Consider the following 17,839-nt stretch of genomic DNA (forward strand, 5'->3'; position numbering starts at 1 on the left):
CTGGTTTAAGAATCTTTTTTTTTTATCAGGGGCTTGTATATCAGAGCTGTTTCTCTCAATGGAAGGCACCCGTTAAACAGAAGCCATTTGCAAGAGCATCCAGATCATGTTATTAATGAAGTTATATTGCTCTGATTGAGAGAGCTTAGTAGTTTGTTGCAGTGTTCCAAAAATATTGCCCTCGTGGAATTGTCAGAGCTTTAAGCTATGCGTTGAAAAGGGAATGACCAGATTAGATTAGATTAGATTAGATTAAAAGAAAACTAAATTGCTAGGAAGTTAATGTATCCTTGTGTTTTTTAACTTAATCATATATTAAATATTGCTAAAAAATATATATTGGTGCTAGAAAGTGGGTGGCCCTGTGTTTTTTTTTTGGCAATGCGTGCGGGGTAATTTAACGACCAAACATCATATTCTATAATAGTGTTATATATATATATATATATATATATATATATATATATATATATATATATATATATATATTCTCTTTCCTTTTTAATTTTCACAGCTCTTAAAAAATTCAAAGCAGCCCCTTAATTTGTTGTTCCTCCAAGTTTGGTCCTTGTTTTTCTTTATTATTATTTGTTTTATTTGGAATAATTTACCAAATTGAAATTTATTTTCAATTTCACCCCTATAATTTTTTTTATCTATTTAAATTTAATCTATATTCTTTTAATTGTTATTTATTTGAAATAACAATGTTTGGTCCTTGATTGTTATTTATTTCAAATTTAGTTTATATTCGAGATACATTCGTCGAGATTTACTTATTATTTTAAAATTCATATTTTTTCAGTTTCTCCACTGATGTTATATTAAAGAAGGAGTGTGATTGTTGAGATATCAGAGTGACAGCCCCCTCCAGTTGCCAGTTCAGGTTCTGGGCACTTGGGGTAATAGTTGATGTCGATCCCTTTTCCACCCATTAGGATATGTTCTTTATTTTTGTCAATATCCTTAATGTTGAGCCCCTTCGACAGCACCTCTATTACTCTTCTACCCACCACCATAATAAAAGAGCTGAGTGAGTCATAGCCCGAGTCCAATTGAACATTACCTCTTTACTGGAACTCTTCATGTATTCAAGAACTCGTTCCCTTTTAAAAAAAAGGTGCAAGTTATGTTTACAAATTAAAGAGGTTAAGATCACAGAAGGCCAATAAAGGGAGGCGTACGTGGTGTTCTGAGATATAAACAAGGTCGAGGTGATCTTTCCACTCAAAAACTTTCTCTGCATGAGGACTAAAGCTAGCTTGTTCCCAAGAGGACGGTGTTAGATGACGAATTCTCTTTCAAGTACCTCCTTTTAACTCTGCTGGCAACTCGAAGAACCTCCAATGGCACCCCGTCATTGATGATCTGAAAGAAACCTTATATAATTGCCGCCTCACAAACTGGTTCTGCAACCTTTTGATCATCCCATTTTGACGTATCAATTACGGATATCAAATCTTATGTGTTGCTCAGGAAGGGTTTTCAGGCCTTTATCTGACAGACCCTTAACTCCATTACCTTGTTAATTGTTAAAACAATTCAATTAACATGAAAAAAATACGAACACGAAAAAAAAGTAGTAGGTTAGAATTTTTCTTTTATTTATTTGTGAAAAATACATTATTTAATCTAAATAAAAAGAGCTTATATTAAATTAAAAATATTTATTTTATTTTTAATAAATAAAATAAGATAAGTGTATTATTTAACATTAATGACAAAGTCAGTGATGGCAGAAAAGCTGGAAAGAGTTGTAAGTAACCTTTGTAAGAACAGTTGAGAAAGAAAAAGTAGGTAGAGAGGATGGAAGAGTGTAGATATTAGAAAATGCAATAGGTTAGGGGTGATTTACAGCATTAAAAGTGAAGTTAGACGTTACGTTGGGGGCGGGCACTTTCGTGTACTTTTTAATTTTTTTTTACCAATACTCTTCTTTTTACTTTTATTTATACTAAAATCAATTTGCCATGTCTATATTTGGTATTATAATGTAATGTTTTTTTTATTTAAAAATATATTAAAATATTTTTTAATATTTTTTATTTTTATTTTTAATATTAACTATCAAAATGATTAAAAAAACATTAATTTGATGTTGATAAATAAATTTTTTTAAAAATATCTAAAAACAAATATGGAATTGATTTAGAAACGTTAAAATATTGTCTTTAAAAGTGTTTATTTATCTAATAAAAAGATAATATCTTTATAATACAACTAAACCCTTTAAACCTTTAAATAAGATTAAGAAAAGAATATATGTTTTTATTGTGTTTTGTTTTTTGTGTAGTGACTTGTTTTTATAGACTTGAAACAATATGATTTTTAATTAAACTATATGACTGTTTATGAAACAATTATACTTTAAATTAAATTGAATGTTATTCAATTTTATTTTAATAGTCACAAATTAATTTTATTGACATATTAAATTCCAAGTGTTATCTTTTATTATTATAAATATCTATATAATAACATTAGAAAGCCCACTAAAATAGTTATTTTACCATAATTTAATTTACTACATGATAATAGAAACACATACTTAAGGAAGTGTTTTTTTCCAATATAAAATATACATCTTTTTTTTTTAATTTACAAACTACACCACCACTGGAGAATCTGATTATAAAGGTTGTGCACAACCATGGAAATGATGGAATGAACAATTAGCAAGTCCAGGATCAAAATTTGCACATACAAAAGACCATCAAAAGCTGATATTTCTTGTTTAATCTGTGACAGTGATCCCATTGCCGCAAATGGCATCGGGATTGGTAGTGCTAAAGGAACATTAAAATAAAAATCTGGATATCACATATATTTTCCCTAATATTATGCATATTCTGGATTGAATGCTAAAGCCTCCTCATAGACCATATCCTTCATTTGCTCTTCTGTCAAGGGTTGTTGCTCAAACTCAAAGGAGAAAGGCTCTGGGCAGACTGGTTCATCTGCTATGTCATGTAACCTTGCAAGGTATGGATGAGCCAATGCTTCTTCAACTGATACAGACAAATCTTGCTTTTAGAAAGAAACAGATGGAAGTCGTATCCAATGGAATATCAAATTTGTGGAGCACAAGTTTTTCTAAGAAAGTATTTGTGATCACCAAGATCAAAGAAAGACCAGCCTAGTTAAACACGCAAAGTGAGCTCAAATGCTGAAGCAACTCCCAATAATTAGGAAAAAAGTTTAACATGTTTCGCAGGTCTAGGGTTGTTTGTAAATGAATTTTCCTCGCAGCCAACAAAATCAACATAGACTGAGCTTTCACTCTCAGATCAACATATATGGAGAAAATTCATCTCAACGAAAAATTATTGCAATTGATCAGTTATGTATTCAGAAAAGCATCAAAATAAGGATGTCAAACTCACCAGTAATTCTTCTAGTGGGATCAAATGTCAGCATTTTATCTACAAGATCAATGGCCAGCGGTTGAAAAAGTGGGAAAAGTTCAGCTAACGACCGACGAGGATGCGAATCAAGTTGCCGGATGTATCTTCTTGCATCCTCATTCCGGACAAACCCAAGATCAGATTCAGTTGGTGTGCCAAGAAGCTGCGGTTAATAAAATTACGATAAACATTCACTTCTTATGCGTAGTTCATTGGAAGAAACGTTAACATCACAAGTGAAACCCTATAGAACCTGAACTGTTAGAAACAGATGCAAAGCAAGCCAAGATGAACATCCCTGGTCATGTATCCCTTTCCAAAAATGACAATAACGAACATACATAATGATTTTCAATTAGTGCATATCAGCAATAATTACCCATTTATTCTGGAATAAATTTTTAGGAGGGACAGTTTTACATGTTTCTGCCAAATCCTTCTATTATTAATTTCCTACACTTTGACTGCACCCGAAGTTAACTCTTTTCTGAATGGAAAAGAAAAATAGAAAATCAGTTATAACGTTGTAATCTAAGGCCTCAACCATTCTTCTGAATATAGATCCTAAACACAACAAGAGATATTCCAAACACAAATTTGTTAAAACCATGCAAGCAATGTTTGCTTCAGTTCTATCTACCGTACCTCTGTCAATAAGCGCATCTGATGCACATTATCTTTGCCTGGAAATAGAGGTTTTCTATTCATAAGCTCCATAAAGACGCAACCTACAGACCACACATCTATCGCAGCAGTATAGTCTGAGGAGTTGAGCAATAACTCAGGTGCACGATACCATCTGGTAACAACATACTCTGTCATAAACTCGTTCTCTGAAGTTGGCCGAGCTAAACCAAAATCGCAGATCTTCAAGTCACAATTTGCATTTACCAATAAATTGCTGGGTTTCAGATCTCTATGAATAACATTAGCAGAGTGTATGTATTTCAATCCTCGAAGAGTCTGGTACAAGAAGTACTGCCCCGCATATATGAACAGAAAGAGATCAGTGTCATGTATTTAACTACTGAATTACATTGCGAAGTTCAACAAGAACTAAAAACTGAAATATATTACCTGGCAATGCTCCTCTGACAAACCCTGGTTGGAACGAACAATATGGTGAAGATCAGTGTCCATGAGCTCCGTGGCAATGTAGACATCAGTAAATTCTCTGCGTAGAGGTGGAGGAATTACATCTCTGATACCAATGACCTGTTTTGCATTCAAAGTGTTAGAATTTACAAAAACTGATTCCAGTACAAGACATTTTACATTCCAAATCCAGATGTTATGAATAAAATTGGAGGACCTTAAATTTTTGCTACAGATATGAGAAGAGAGAGAGAGAGAGAGAGAGAATCCATTATGCAATTTACTTTCTTCTGTTGAGATTAATTACCTTTTCCTTTATTTTAAATTTGCCGAAGTTTAAATGATCTTTCGAATTGATGATGCACAGACAACTTTACCTGGTTACAAACAGAAAGAATGCATGAAATTTTGGCTAAGAGAAATATATTACAGTAGAAATTGTAAGATATAATCAAACTTGATAAAACTAGGAGTAGAAGGCGACCAACACGGTTTCCTAATTTACACAAAATGGCATTTTCAGTTTTACTATTAAAAAATTATAACAATAGCTAAAACTGTTAAGTGTTTTACCGTGAACTAAACAGTTCAGTTCACAATAAAATACTGAATTATTATTATTTTTTTTTTTTGTTTTGTTTTTATAAGTTTTTTTTTGTTTTTTTAAGCTGTTTTTTTTTTAATGAATACTTTTTTGTTTTATTTTTTTGGTTAATGTTAAATTTTTTTCTATTTAGTTATCAAATTTTCATGACATAGATTCTGGGTTTGACGGGTTAACCCGGATTTTTTTTCTGATTTTTATTTTTAATTAATTTTTTCGAGTGCAGTTCACAGTGAAACGTTGAGTTGTCTTTTTTTTTGCTTTGTTTTTTTAAGCTGTTTTTTTTTCTTTCCTTTTTTTGCTTTTTTCTTTTTTTAAGCTTTTTTTAATGAATATTTTTTTAAAATATTTTTTGTTAATGTTAAATTTTTTTTCTATTTAGTTATTAAATTTTCATGAAACGGGTTCTGGGTTTGACGGGTTAACCCAGATTTTTTTATGGTTTTTCTTTTTAATTAATTTTTTCATTTAATTTAGTTTGTTAATGTTAAATTTTTTCTATTTAGTTATCAAACTTTCATGACATGGATTCCGGGTTTGACGGGTTAACCCAACTAATTCTGGGTTAACCCATAAATTTTTTTTTCCTATTCAGTTATCAAACTTTCATGACACAAATCCCAGATTTGACGGGTTAACCCAGTTAATTCAGATTTTTTTTTCTTCATTAGTTTTTTTTCTTCATGTAGGCTTTTCTTTCTTTGTTTTTTTTAAATTAATATTTTTTTTGTTTAGTATTTTTGCTTTTTGCTTTTTTTTGCTTTTTAATTAATTTTTTAAAATTTAGTTTGTTAATATTAAGTTTTTTTCTATTTAGTCATCAAACTTTTATGACACGGATCCCAGGTTTGACGGATTAACCTGGTTTGACGGGTTAAGCCAGTTAATTCAGATTTTTTTTCTTTTTCTTCATTAGTTTTTTCTTTCTGTAGGTTTTTTTTCTTTGTTTTTTTCTTTTTAATTAATCTTTTTTTTTGTTCACTTTAGTTTATTAATGTTAATTTTTTTCTATTTAGCTATCACACTCTCATGATACGAATATCAGGTTTGACAGGTTAACCTGATTTGGTGGGCTAACTCAATTGATTCGGATTTTTTTTTATTTTTTTTATTAGTTTTTTTCTTCCAATTTCTTCTTTAAATATTGTAATTAACTATAACTAAAAGACATCAATATTTTTTCTTCCAATTTCATGACACGAATTCCAGGTTTGACGGGTTAAACCAGTTGATTCAAAACTTTTTTTTCTTTTTTTTAAGTAGTTTTTTCTTTCAATTTCATCTTTTAATATCAATTTGATTAAGAATTAAACTTTATGATTTGTTTTGTTGACTGTTCATTAGATTATTGTGATCTCATAAGGGGATTTTATTGTACCGCTCCTTGCAAAGCACTATTCATCGGAATAATGCTTTGCTTTATTGTTTTTTCTTTTCCATTAATCTTTTTTTTTTAATTTCATTCTGTAATATTAAATTTTTTTCTTTTTAATTATCACATTTTTATAACAAGACCTTGCAACCAGACTCATATCCAAGGCTTCGGGTTTGATGTTGCAACCAAACTCACTTAAACTTCAGTCATGCAAGTTTAATATTATTATTAATATTATAAATATAACTTTTGGGTCAGGAGTAGCAGACAGACTCAATGCTCATAGGTATAACTTTGTAGAAAGACTTAACACTCTTAGATTTTAACTTTTTTTTAATATTTTCTATACAAAAAAAAATAACCCGCGGCGTAGCGCGGGCTACGTTTCTAGTAAAAAAACTAAAAGTCGTTAGCAAAACATTGTAGCTATAAACACATTTTACATTTTTTTAGAACAGTAAAAATGATATTTTTACCCTTTCACCAGAAAACCTAATAAAATTGCAACTAGGGGTAGAATCGTTTTTTCTAGAGGATTGATAGGTCATTGCAAAATTGATCAGGGACAAATTAATAAGATCATGCTTTTTTGCACAATAAAATAATTATTTTAATCTTAAAAGCAAAAAAATATCTAATTTTTTATACGAGACTCTTTTGTCTTCTAAAAAACATTTGTACAATGAAGTTAGGGTCATACCCCAAGGGAAAAACAGAGAACATGCACATAGTGGCTTCTTCATCCTTTTCATTTTGTTTAAATAATTAAATGATAAAATTACCCTTTAAATTAAAAAAAAAACTAAGGTTAGTTTCAAGGGTGTTTCAATCTTTTTATTCTAGGCTTTTTTTTTGTGATTTTTGGATTTATTTAGAGGTTATTTGGTAATTTTAAATAATTAAATATTATTAAAAAAAATTGTTAGCATATATGTCAGCACGTGACAGTTCTCAAGCCTTTCGAGCGGTGCATGCAAGGCCATACAAGTACCAAAATCCTCCATCCATGACAGAGTTGAGGGTGGTGAGTCATCCTCTTTTCAATGGTGTGCGCGTGCTTACAGTGGAGGTCCGATTTGGATGCGGTAGAGTTATCTTAATCTCATTGTTTTTTTCACTTTTTTTTGTTGAGTTATCTTTATTTTATATTCTGAGTAATAGATTAGTCGAGTTGATTCGGATTTCTTTCCTCAATGTTCTTTTGTAAGAAAATGATTTTTTTTAATTTTATCATTTGACATTAAATTATTAGCTCTTGAGTTGTGATTTTTTCGCTTTTCTTTCTATTAGGTTATCCCGAGTATGGGTTAGTCAAGTTAACTTGAGTTAGTTCAGTTTTTTTTTCAATATTTTTTATTTAACTTCGATTTTTTTTGCTAGGTCCTTTCGGAAGTCTAATTTTTTTATCTTGATCTCATGTCACGGGTCGCAATGTTTTTTCCCCTTAGACTTTTTTTTATGATATTGATTTTGTTTTTTAATTTTATCATTTAACATTAAATTATTGGCTCTTGAGCTTTTTTATTTTTTCACTTCTTTTTTTGTTAGGTTGTACTGAGAGTAGGTTAGTAAAGTTAATTCGGATTAGTTCAGGTTTTTTTTTATGTTTTTTACTAAACTATGGTCTTTTTTACCAGGTTATTTGTTCTTAGATTTGAACCTTTTTTTTTAAATTAATTTTTTTTTTATTATTTGATTTTAGGTTATTACATCATGGAGTTTGCAATTTCTTTTTACTTTTTTTATGCGAGTTATTTTAATTTTATATCCCGTATATATTGCATTGCATGTTAGTAAAATTAACCAATATTTATTCAAATTATTGTTATTTAGATATTTTTTTATGTTATGAAAAATTTAATCCGGTCAAAGACACGCATATAGTGTAGTATTATTCTATTTCACAATGTTCCAAGTCGGCAAGCTTACAATTATAACGTATTTCGCCATTCTATAATTCATTTATTACTTCTTCTTTGTATTGCCTAATTATAATTTAACAGTGAATATACGACAAAAGCAAACATCGGTTTGTAGAGAGGATAGGCTGGTCACACTACCGGCATAGCTAGGTTCTAGGCAACACGTGGACTATTTGGCTAGGTAGTAAGGGTAGAGCTTCCTTCTTTTCTAGTGTTCATTTTGCGTTGCTAGTAGAGAAAAAGGGTATTGACTGAAACGCAGTGGAAGAGTGAAGAGGCAGGCGAGGCACTTACGTTTTCGTGATCCAGATGGCGAAGCAGTTTGATCTCACGAAGGGTGCGCTTGGCGTCCATATAATTATCAAAAGCGTTGGCTATCTTCTTTATCGCCGCCTTCTCGTTCGTCTCCGAGTTCAACACCGAGCTAAATTAAACTCATTAATTTAATCTAATTCAATCAATCGAACTAATTAAAACCACTCCAAAAGTTAATAATTAATACCAGACGATGCCGTAGGCGCCACGGCCAATCGGAGTGATCGGAGGTCGATATTTCGACGTGATTTCAAAAAGATTACCGAAAATGTTGTGTTGAATGAACTGGCCCCCGTGAGTCGGAATCGCCGGGAAGTCACCATTTCCCGGTGCGTAATTTGCCATCTCCGATCGTCTGTTTCGTCTCTCTCTGAGTATATCCAAGACCAAAATATCTGAATCTTTTTTTGATCGATGTATAATTTAAGCTGTGAAAATAGAGGGTAGAGGAGGAGATTTAATATATAAGAGAGAAGGGGAGATACTTAGATTCGACTTTCTATGATTATCTACATGTTAATTTACGATAATGTAAGCCTCGCTTGGAAGGAGAAGGGAAAACGCGCGCCAAGTTAAAACAAAACGTGGAGATGGACGCGTTTAGCAAGGGAATAATGGACGGCTTGGATTACAGCCGCCTCTGATCAATGGTACAGTTGTTTGTTCAGCTTTGTCAACGCTCATCCATCTCACAAAAAGAAATTACAAGTTTGATGATGGTAGGACCATCATGATCCGTATCGTACGTAGCCACCTAAGGTGCTAATTTTTCTACTTCTTCTTTTTTCGTCCATTAGTCTCGCCCTCTTTTATCATGGAAATTTGATTGGTTAGGGCTATAGTTCACTTAGATTTGTGTCACGCGATTTATTATGATTAGGGTAAAAAAAATTTAATGTAAAAAAATGCTAAATAAAATAAATTTGAGATTCAAGTTATTAGTTTAATTGATAATTTAAATAATATAATTATAAACATAAAATAATAAAAAATAAAGAGACAAAAGAATCACAATGAGAAAAAAATAAAATAAAAACTTGATGTGAGCTGAAACAATTCAATGATGAGGATGAAATACAAAAAAGACTAAAAGATAAAACGAGAAAAAAACCTCAGTTAAATCGGCTTAATTTGTAAACTTTTATGACCATGAATATACATTTGAGAAAATCTCATAGGAAAAATACGTGAAAAAAATTTAAAGATCAATTTCTAATAAATCAAATGAGAATATAGTAATTCTATAAAAAAGAAATGTGAAGCTTAATTTCTAGCAGATGAAATGTTGAAGGATGAAAATTAAAAAAAATAAAAATATAAAAAAATCTCAATACGATCCCACCCAAGTCAAGATGCAAAATCTTTGATCCAATCTTGATATTAGGGTGACTGTGTTCGAAAGCAAATTGAATAATATCATGAAACTTAATTATCGAACAACTTAATGTAGAAGGATGAAAATAAAAAACAAATGGTTAGATTAAAATTTTTAGCAATATTTGGTTCCATAGTGCTGAACAGCTATAACTGAACCATTTGATTGTTAGGAACCATGATTTGTATTAAGGATATTTGACATCAAGAGCAATATTACTTTTGTTAATAAATTCAATTATTGACCTTCCGTCAAGCGCTGATGACACAACCCTTAACTAAAGAAGATAATCAAAATCATTCAATTGAACAAAACATAGACATTGATTTGAATTGAAATAGGAAAGATTTAACGATGAAGAGACAATAGAACTTTCTATATCATCCAAACTAGAGGAAGCCATCCAAACAAAGAATATTTGAGACAGATAAATATGAACTTGCTCTAATACTATGAAGAAGAAAAGAAATAACATAAAAAGATTTTCATTTTATTCATACTTTTTATGTTATAGTTTCTCTCTCTCTCTCTCTCTCTCTCTCTCTCTCTCTCACACACACACACACACACACACTCAAATTACATGTGTCACAAAAGAATTTTTATAGTTGTCAATGATATTTCTTATAAGATAAAGCCTAAGAATATATAATTAACAACTCATAAAAGTAAGAATATATAAGAATAAAATCATATCAGGTTGGTAACATATCATATTAGATTCATTAAACAATTTAATAATGGTCTAATTGAGCTAAAAGATCTTGATGATTGGCTAGTGATCTAAAAGTAAAAAGTTGATGATGCCTTTACAATAAATAAATATATATAAATAATAATGCATGACAGGAGTGTATGCATAGGATAAACAAAGCGCAAACACAAGAAGTTTCTGTGTTTCATAAACTTAAATCACTTAATTAAATAAAGTAAGATTGCAAGTAACTTACAAAATTGTTAAAAGATAAGATGACAACGTCTACATTGTCCTTTAAAGAAAATGTTACAAACCTAAACTCACTGGATTTTGAGGTACGATGAAACCTTTGCATTAAGAATCTTTCCCTTTTTAGAGAAATTTTTTTTAAGTGTATATACTGCTACTATCTTAGCAAAATTTCCTATATAAACCTTATACGGGCCGTCAACAAATTAAGATTCATCTACTTAGAGAGAAGACAAATCCAATGTTTGCAAAGGCTTTTTATGACGTTTATTTTAATCTCAAAGCCTCTAATTTCCTGCAATGAAAAACAAACATAAAAAGTCATTCAATAATTATGAAGTCATTTATAGAAATAAATGACAACGATAATGATAAAATATCTCATTGCACTTATAACAAGACAAAGAAGAAGTAACGTTTATAATGTCATTTAGTTTTTTAATCACAACATTTGCATCCTCAATAGTTTTCATCATGACAAATACGAGTCGGCGATTCTTACCTGAGTACTTATCACACATAACATATTAAGAAACACAATAAGATAAGTTATCTAGAGAATAGGCATCCCAACACATTTTACTCTTATTGGGAGTACCAGAATTATGCTTGAAGCTTAAAAAAAGGATTGCAAATAATAGAAGAGATGCCCAAAGTTTCAACTGAGCTATAATGAAATACTAGATGTTGGCATGCATTAACCTGTAATGAAGTTATACTCATATACAAGCGCAAAGGTGCAGACATGTGCCCATACACACATAATTGCATCCTCTCTTCCCACTTTCATTCCAACAAGTTAAATTTAGATTGCTTATTTTAACTTTACCATTATAGTTCTAGTATTACCATTTAGCTATTTCTAATTCATGGATACAACTAATAAAACGTCCAGTGGTATATAAAAAGGAAAAATTGACACGTCTTCACAAGGTGATAACATGTCATATTTATCCTTTTGACAATAATATTAACAAGTAGAGGAATATAATGGATTTACATGATAAGGCAATAACAAGTTGCTTGACAAAAGAAAGTAGTAAGGGAATGATGATTGCTTGATGTAGAAACATTGAAAAAATGATTAAAGGAGTGACTGATTGGTAATATAAAAATCAAGGTCGAAACTTATCCAAAATTGGTTATAGAAGAATTCAATATCAATGGTTATGTCACAAGATTTGGTGGATGATAGATCCATCCTTCGTGGAATGTATTCTGAGATAAGGCTCGATGACTTGGTAGGGGGGAACTAAAAAGAAAAAGATAACTGCTTGTTCAAAAGTTGCTCTCATGCCCATTTTATGATTTTGTACACAAATTAATGATTAAACATTACTTTGATACTCTTCCAGTTAGTTGGGATTAATCTCAACAAATATTTTTGCCCTGGAAGAAAGCATTTATAAAAGGATGTTTGCTGAAAAATATCGCATTTGTTTTTATTTCTTGACATATAAATCAAGTTCAAACAACCTAATGGCTAATATAAAGAAATCACAGTTTGATTGAATCAATAACCTTAATAAAAAAAAATAAGGCAAAATAATCAAACAACATGCTATGACAATAATATAAACCAAAGTTAATTACATTAATTCTAGAAAAAAATATCAAACATTCTTTTTTAATGCTCAGCTGAAATACTTTCAAAGTTTTCCCAAAGAAAAAACAAAACCACATCAAGTTTCAATCCTAAACAACAACAAAAAAAATTTAAGAATTGTCCGATTTATGCGATAATCATTATAAACTTCCATAAAGGAATAAAATCAACATGTGTTTCATGCTAATGTGGCTCCATATAGCTCCTTATCCATCCAACATTCATGCTTTAAAGCATAACAACGACAATCAAAACATTATTAGTTCATGTTGATATCTCAGAATCTAATATGTTTAAGGAACATGATATTTGGTGTTTGGATAATGGTTAATAAAATATTTGTGTCATTAATTTCATTCTTTTTATCCCGGGAAGTATAAATTTAACAGTGAAAGTCTTAGAACCTGCAAAAACAGTCCATATCGTGGGGACTTAAAGGCCTTATGATGATAAAGTCAATAACTTTAAATGGAAAAGATAATAAATGAAAGAAAGAGATTTAAATTTCAAGAACAAGAGTGTTTGTTCTTAGTTTTAGTGTTATTGATACTATAAGATATATAAGCTTTTAAAATAGGAAAAGTTATTAGCTTTTTACCTAGATGGTTCAATATGTATTTATACTCCTTGAATCTTGTCATTTTGATGAAGTTAAGAGGGACTAAAGAGTCATTTCTGCTTGACAACATTAATGAATGATAAATATTCTTTACACATAATTAATAAAAGATAAATATCCCTTGTAGATCATTAATAAGCATTAATAACGTGGAAATATAGTAGGCCCCTAGAGAGACCTTTTATACATCTACTGATATAGGATGATAAGTATTTATGATACTAATAAGTCATGTCCTAAAAACAAAAAGCTCATAGCATGGATCTCTGAGATCTATTGGACCTAACATATAGCCAAACTCAGATGAGATGGGTCTGATAATCCCTCAGACCCACAATATCTTGGGTTTAGCTCACGACTGAACCCAAATGCATTGGGTCTGACACTTTTTCAGACCCATAATGCCTTGGGTTTACTTCAAGGTTGAACCCAAGTATATTGAATCTGTCAACATACTAGATTCACCTAAAGGATAAACCTAAATATATTAGGTTTGACAATTTATCAGGCTCATGTTACCCCGAGTTCATTTCAAGAGTGTACCCAAATTTATTAGATCTAGTAGCACACCTAATTCATAGTACCTTGGGTTCACTCCAAAGTTGAACCTAAGTATATTAGGTTTGACAGCATGCTAAACCCACAGGACCTTAGGCTTGGCTCAAGGGTGAATTCAAGTATATTATTTCCGACAACTTGCCTAACCCACGATGTCTTGGGTTTGGCTCAAAGGTGAACTCAAATGTATTGGGTCTGAAAACTTGTCAGATCTAAGTACATAACTACCAAACCTATGTTAGAATAGGTTAAAGCCCTATATTAGGTTTAAGCTTTCTTAAAGCATAAAAAATAATTTATCAGAAATACAAACTTATTAGTTCATAAATTACCTTATTTTTTTTCTCAATAGCACCATGCTCTTCAACAATCTTTATAAGCTCTTTATTACTTATAGTCATTGGAATATTTTCGACATACAGCCTCTTAGTAGCTTTCGAGGAAGGGTCTGCTACAAAAACTAGTTTTGTTTCTTTCGCAATTGTAATGAGTTTTTTAGGGGCTTTAGGGTTTAGAATATTAGGTAAATGTGTGAGTTTAAGGAAATGGTTAAAATTAGTTGCTAGTTTGAGGATTTGAAAAGTGGGTTTTGACTAGTTTGTTGAAAGAGTTAGCTTTTAGGTGTGGGTAATAATGTAGTAAAATAAGATATTGTTGCCATTTTTTATTAGATATTTTTCTTTGTGAATAAGAGGGAATGTGAGGGTTTTGTAGTAGAGAGTAGAACTGATGGATAATATATCTTATTAGTTGGGTGTCAGTTTACCAACTTGCCCTTCAAAGATTGGATTTTAATTTGGTACATATTAGATTTTTTTTATTTGTTAATTTCAAAGTTATTTTCTCCTAGATTTCTTTTTAATTTGAAAAAAATTCACATCAATTTAATACTTGGCTTTTTAAAATTAAATGAAGACTATAATATGATATGATGATATTGCAACTTATGTTATTTAGTGGCTATGTGTAAATCCCGAGAAAAAAAAATAAAAAGGTTGGATTAAATTAAAGGAAATAAACTAAACTAAAAAGAAATGGGGGCAAAACGAATACACTTAAAGAAAATAGGGCTTAAATGCAAATAAAAATAATTATAGAGCATAAGTACTCCTCTTCTCACCAAAAACAGATCTGCAGATAACGTAAAGAAAGAAAAGAGGGAGTTTTTATATTCATTTTTACAAATCAAGAGAGAAACACCAAAATTTCAAAAACCAAGATTAAGGGTTATAGGTAAAATAAACACTGGTGGGAAAGGGATTAACAAGAGAAATTGAACAAGAAAAGAAGAGGGGAGGGTCAGCTGTCATTAGAAAGAAAGGGAGGGATCGAAACCTTGATTCATACTGGGTAAGGTATTCTAAACCTGCTCTTATGAGTCATTTCAAGTCGATTATGAATTGATGTCTGGATGTTAATTTATATATTTGAGTTCTTAGACTTAAATTGAGAAAAAAAGTATGAGTTGCTAAATTAAAGAACTTCATGTGTTGTATGTAAATGGAAAGATTGACGAATCTGGACAGTTTTATTTCTTGACTTTTAGAGGATTTCAGGTGGGAGGATGAGGGAATTAGGATCAGATTCCTCATAAAAATTATAGGTTTGGATGTTGGCTAACTAATGAAATTGGTCTTGCTCAATTTGAAGTTATAGAACTCCAGCTATGGGTCACCAACTGAGACTGGGTCATGACATACCCTATAGGGTAGTAGGTCTGGTTTGTTAATGAGAAATTTTGATTGTCTTAGAGGTAGAACTGGGTTCTTCTTCCTTCAGAGAACTTGTAGCTTCATGTCTTAGCTTTCCAACAAGACTAATCTCGCTTTAATCGAAGTTCTATAACTCTAGATATAGTTAAAAATTTGAGGAGAGGTTAGAGAATAACAGTTTAATATCTAGACAGTAACAGTTCAAAAATGAGACAGTAACAGTTCAATATCTAGACAGTAACAGTTCAGAAATGAGACAGTAACAGTTTAAAAAAATAAGACAGTAACAGTTCAATGTTTAGACAGTGACAGTTCGGGATTTAAACAGAAACGGTTAATATATATAAGGAATGATAACTGTGCTTGGATAAAGAATAACAATATTAATGGATGAAATGAGAAAAACATAAAATATTAAGAAATGACAGAAAGAAAGACTTATTGGTTGTTGATATGGTTATAATAAAACATATCCTTGGGTGAGGAAAATTTATGAGATAAATCTGTGAATTGCAGGAGAGACCACAGGCGTGGTGCAGCAGTAACAGGGGAGCACGAGTAAAGGTTTTATTGCAGGTAGGTGAATCGCACCTATACTTCCTAGTTAATTCCATGATTTATTTATATTACCAATGTGAAATATGAATTACTGAATATATGTGTATTCAAAGTGAAAACTTGTTGTGTGAATTGTCAAATGATGAAATTATCACTGACAAAAGAAATTATCACTAACATTTAGTGTATGTTAGGATCCCGGGTAAGGGGATCGCCACGATTGGACAAGCATACATTTAGTGTATGTTAGGATCCTAGGTAAGGGGATCGCCATGTATTGGTTAGCATACATTTAGTGTATGTTAGGATCCCGGGTAAGGGAATCACCTTGCATCGACTCCTATGGGATGATGATGAGGATACTAGTGAAATTGGTATCAGTAATGTGATAAGCAAGAATAATCATGGTTGATCTCATAAAGTCTGGAATGAATGTTGAAAGTGGCAGAGGGAACAGTTATTAATAGTTGAATAAGGAAGAGATTCTAATTGAAGCTAGAAGGGAGAAACGAATAAACTATGAATGCATTTTACCCTGTTGAAATTGTTAGATATTCGTGTTGTTATATTTATTGTAATATTCACCTTTCAATAATATATATTTTGTTTCAGGATCATTGCATGCACGACAGGAGTAGATCTTAACTTATGTTCCCTTCTTGTAATCTAGGTTCTAAGGAGTATACCCTTGTATTTTGTAAACATAAAAATATTTGTATAGCTTAATTTGTATAATTAATGTTTAAACTTGATTGAATGAATTTAACCATGTAGTTCATATAACCATATTTCATGTCTATGTATTTATATTTATTTAGTTTTATCCATCCATAATGATATTTTGTTATATAATACATATCATAAATATTATGGTTGATAGGTGTAAGTATAAGTGTGAAATTCAAACCCAGGATAATTGGGTCGGGAATTAAGTTATGAGATGCGAGCTATTAGAAGTGTAAACAGATTCCATGTCAATAACCTGGGACCTTCTGGTATAGGTGGGACTCCGTCGAAATTTCGGTAGATTTTAATACGAAGACCATGAATATATATATACACAAAAAATTAATTACTCTGTTTTTCGATTAACATGAGATTGTCGTTTTATCCCATAATGGAAGATGTTACACTATGGTTATGAAAATGATATTTATTTTTATTTTTTATTGCAGGAATAATAAATCCATTAGTGAATAAGTAAAATGAGCCTGATATATAATAATAGCATTTGTTTATTGTTTTAAGACATGAAAGATGAAACAATGGAGATTTATGTTTATTTAGATGAAGTTATGTTTATTTAGATGAAGATAAAATTAGAGATATAAAATAGATATATTCATATGATAATTTATTGAATGAATTTATGTATTTTTAAAATAAAAAATACCGGAAAACATGTCTCATCTATCATTACCATCTATGTTTTTTATATCACAAAACAATAACTAAATATTATCAATTTATAAATATAATAACACTATTTAATATTAGAAAGATATATTTGTTTTTCTAACTTTTAAAATTTAAATAATGAAATTAGTATCTATCAAATTTATGTTAAAATATGTATTTAAAATTATTTAAAAATAAAATTTAATATTAATTGATTCACAAACTAATCTAAAAATAACCCTTACTATCAAATAAATAAAAAACTAATAAAACAATTCTAGATTCATGATTAAACTTTTTTAAAGGAAATTTTATAATAAAAAAAAATTCACTGGACAGAATAATTATAAAA

The 17,839-nt window shown here is 30.4% G+C and overlaps 1 protein-coding gene across 1 annotated transcript; it reads right to left on the reverse strand.

Annotated features, from left to right (window-relative positions):
- Positions 1 to 2,693: 2,693 nt before the first annotated feature.
- Positions 2,694 to 9,261, reverse strand: LOC133685345 (mitogen-activated protein kinase 3-like). The gene is made up of 6 exons (XM_062106896.1): positions 8,903 to 9,261; positions 8,695 to 8,824; positions 4,482 to 4,619; positions 4,050 to 4,382; positions 3,384 to 3,567; positions 2,694 to 3,008 (listed from the first exon to the last, which is right to left on the reverse strand). Exons 1-6 carry the CDS (start codon positions 9,058 to 9,060, stop codon positions 2,839 to 2,841), a joined length of 1,113 nt encoding a protein of 370 aa, XP_061962880.1. The 5' UTR covers positions 9,061 to 9,261; the 3' UTR covers positions 2,694 to 2,838.
- Positions 9,262 to 17,839: the final 8,578 nt, after the last annotated feature.

Source organism: Populus nigra, chromosome 1, assembly GCF_951802175.1.
Source record: "Populus nigra chromosome 1, ddPopNigr1.1, whole genome shotgun sequence".
Classification (NCBI taxonomy): domain Eukaryota; kingdom Viridiplantae; phylum Streptophyta; class Magnoliopsida; order Malpighiales; family Salicaceae; genus Populus; species Populus nigra.

What these genes read in the sequence shown, in the direction of transcription:
- LOC133685345 (XM_062106896.1), bottom strand. Translation starts at nt 9,060, where the DNA reads ATGGCAAATTACGCACCGGGAAATGGTGACTTCCCGGCGATTCCGACT. An exon ending in GGCGCCTACGGCATCGTCTG is followed by an intron (nt 8,825 to 8,902) that starts GTATTAATTATT and finishes AGTTTAATTTAG; the next exon opens with CTCGGTGTTGAACTCGGAGA. An exon ending in TCCCACTAGAAGAATTACTG is followed by an intron (nt 3,009 to 3,383) that starts GTGAGTTTGACA and finishes TGTCTGTATCAG; the next exon opens with TTGAAGAAGCATTGGCTCAT.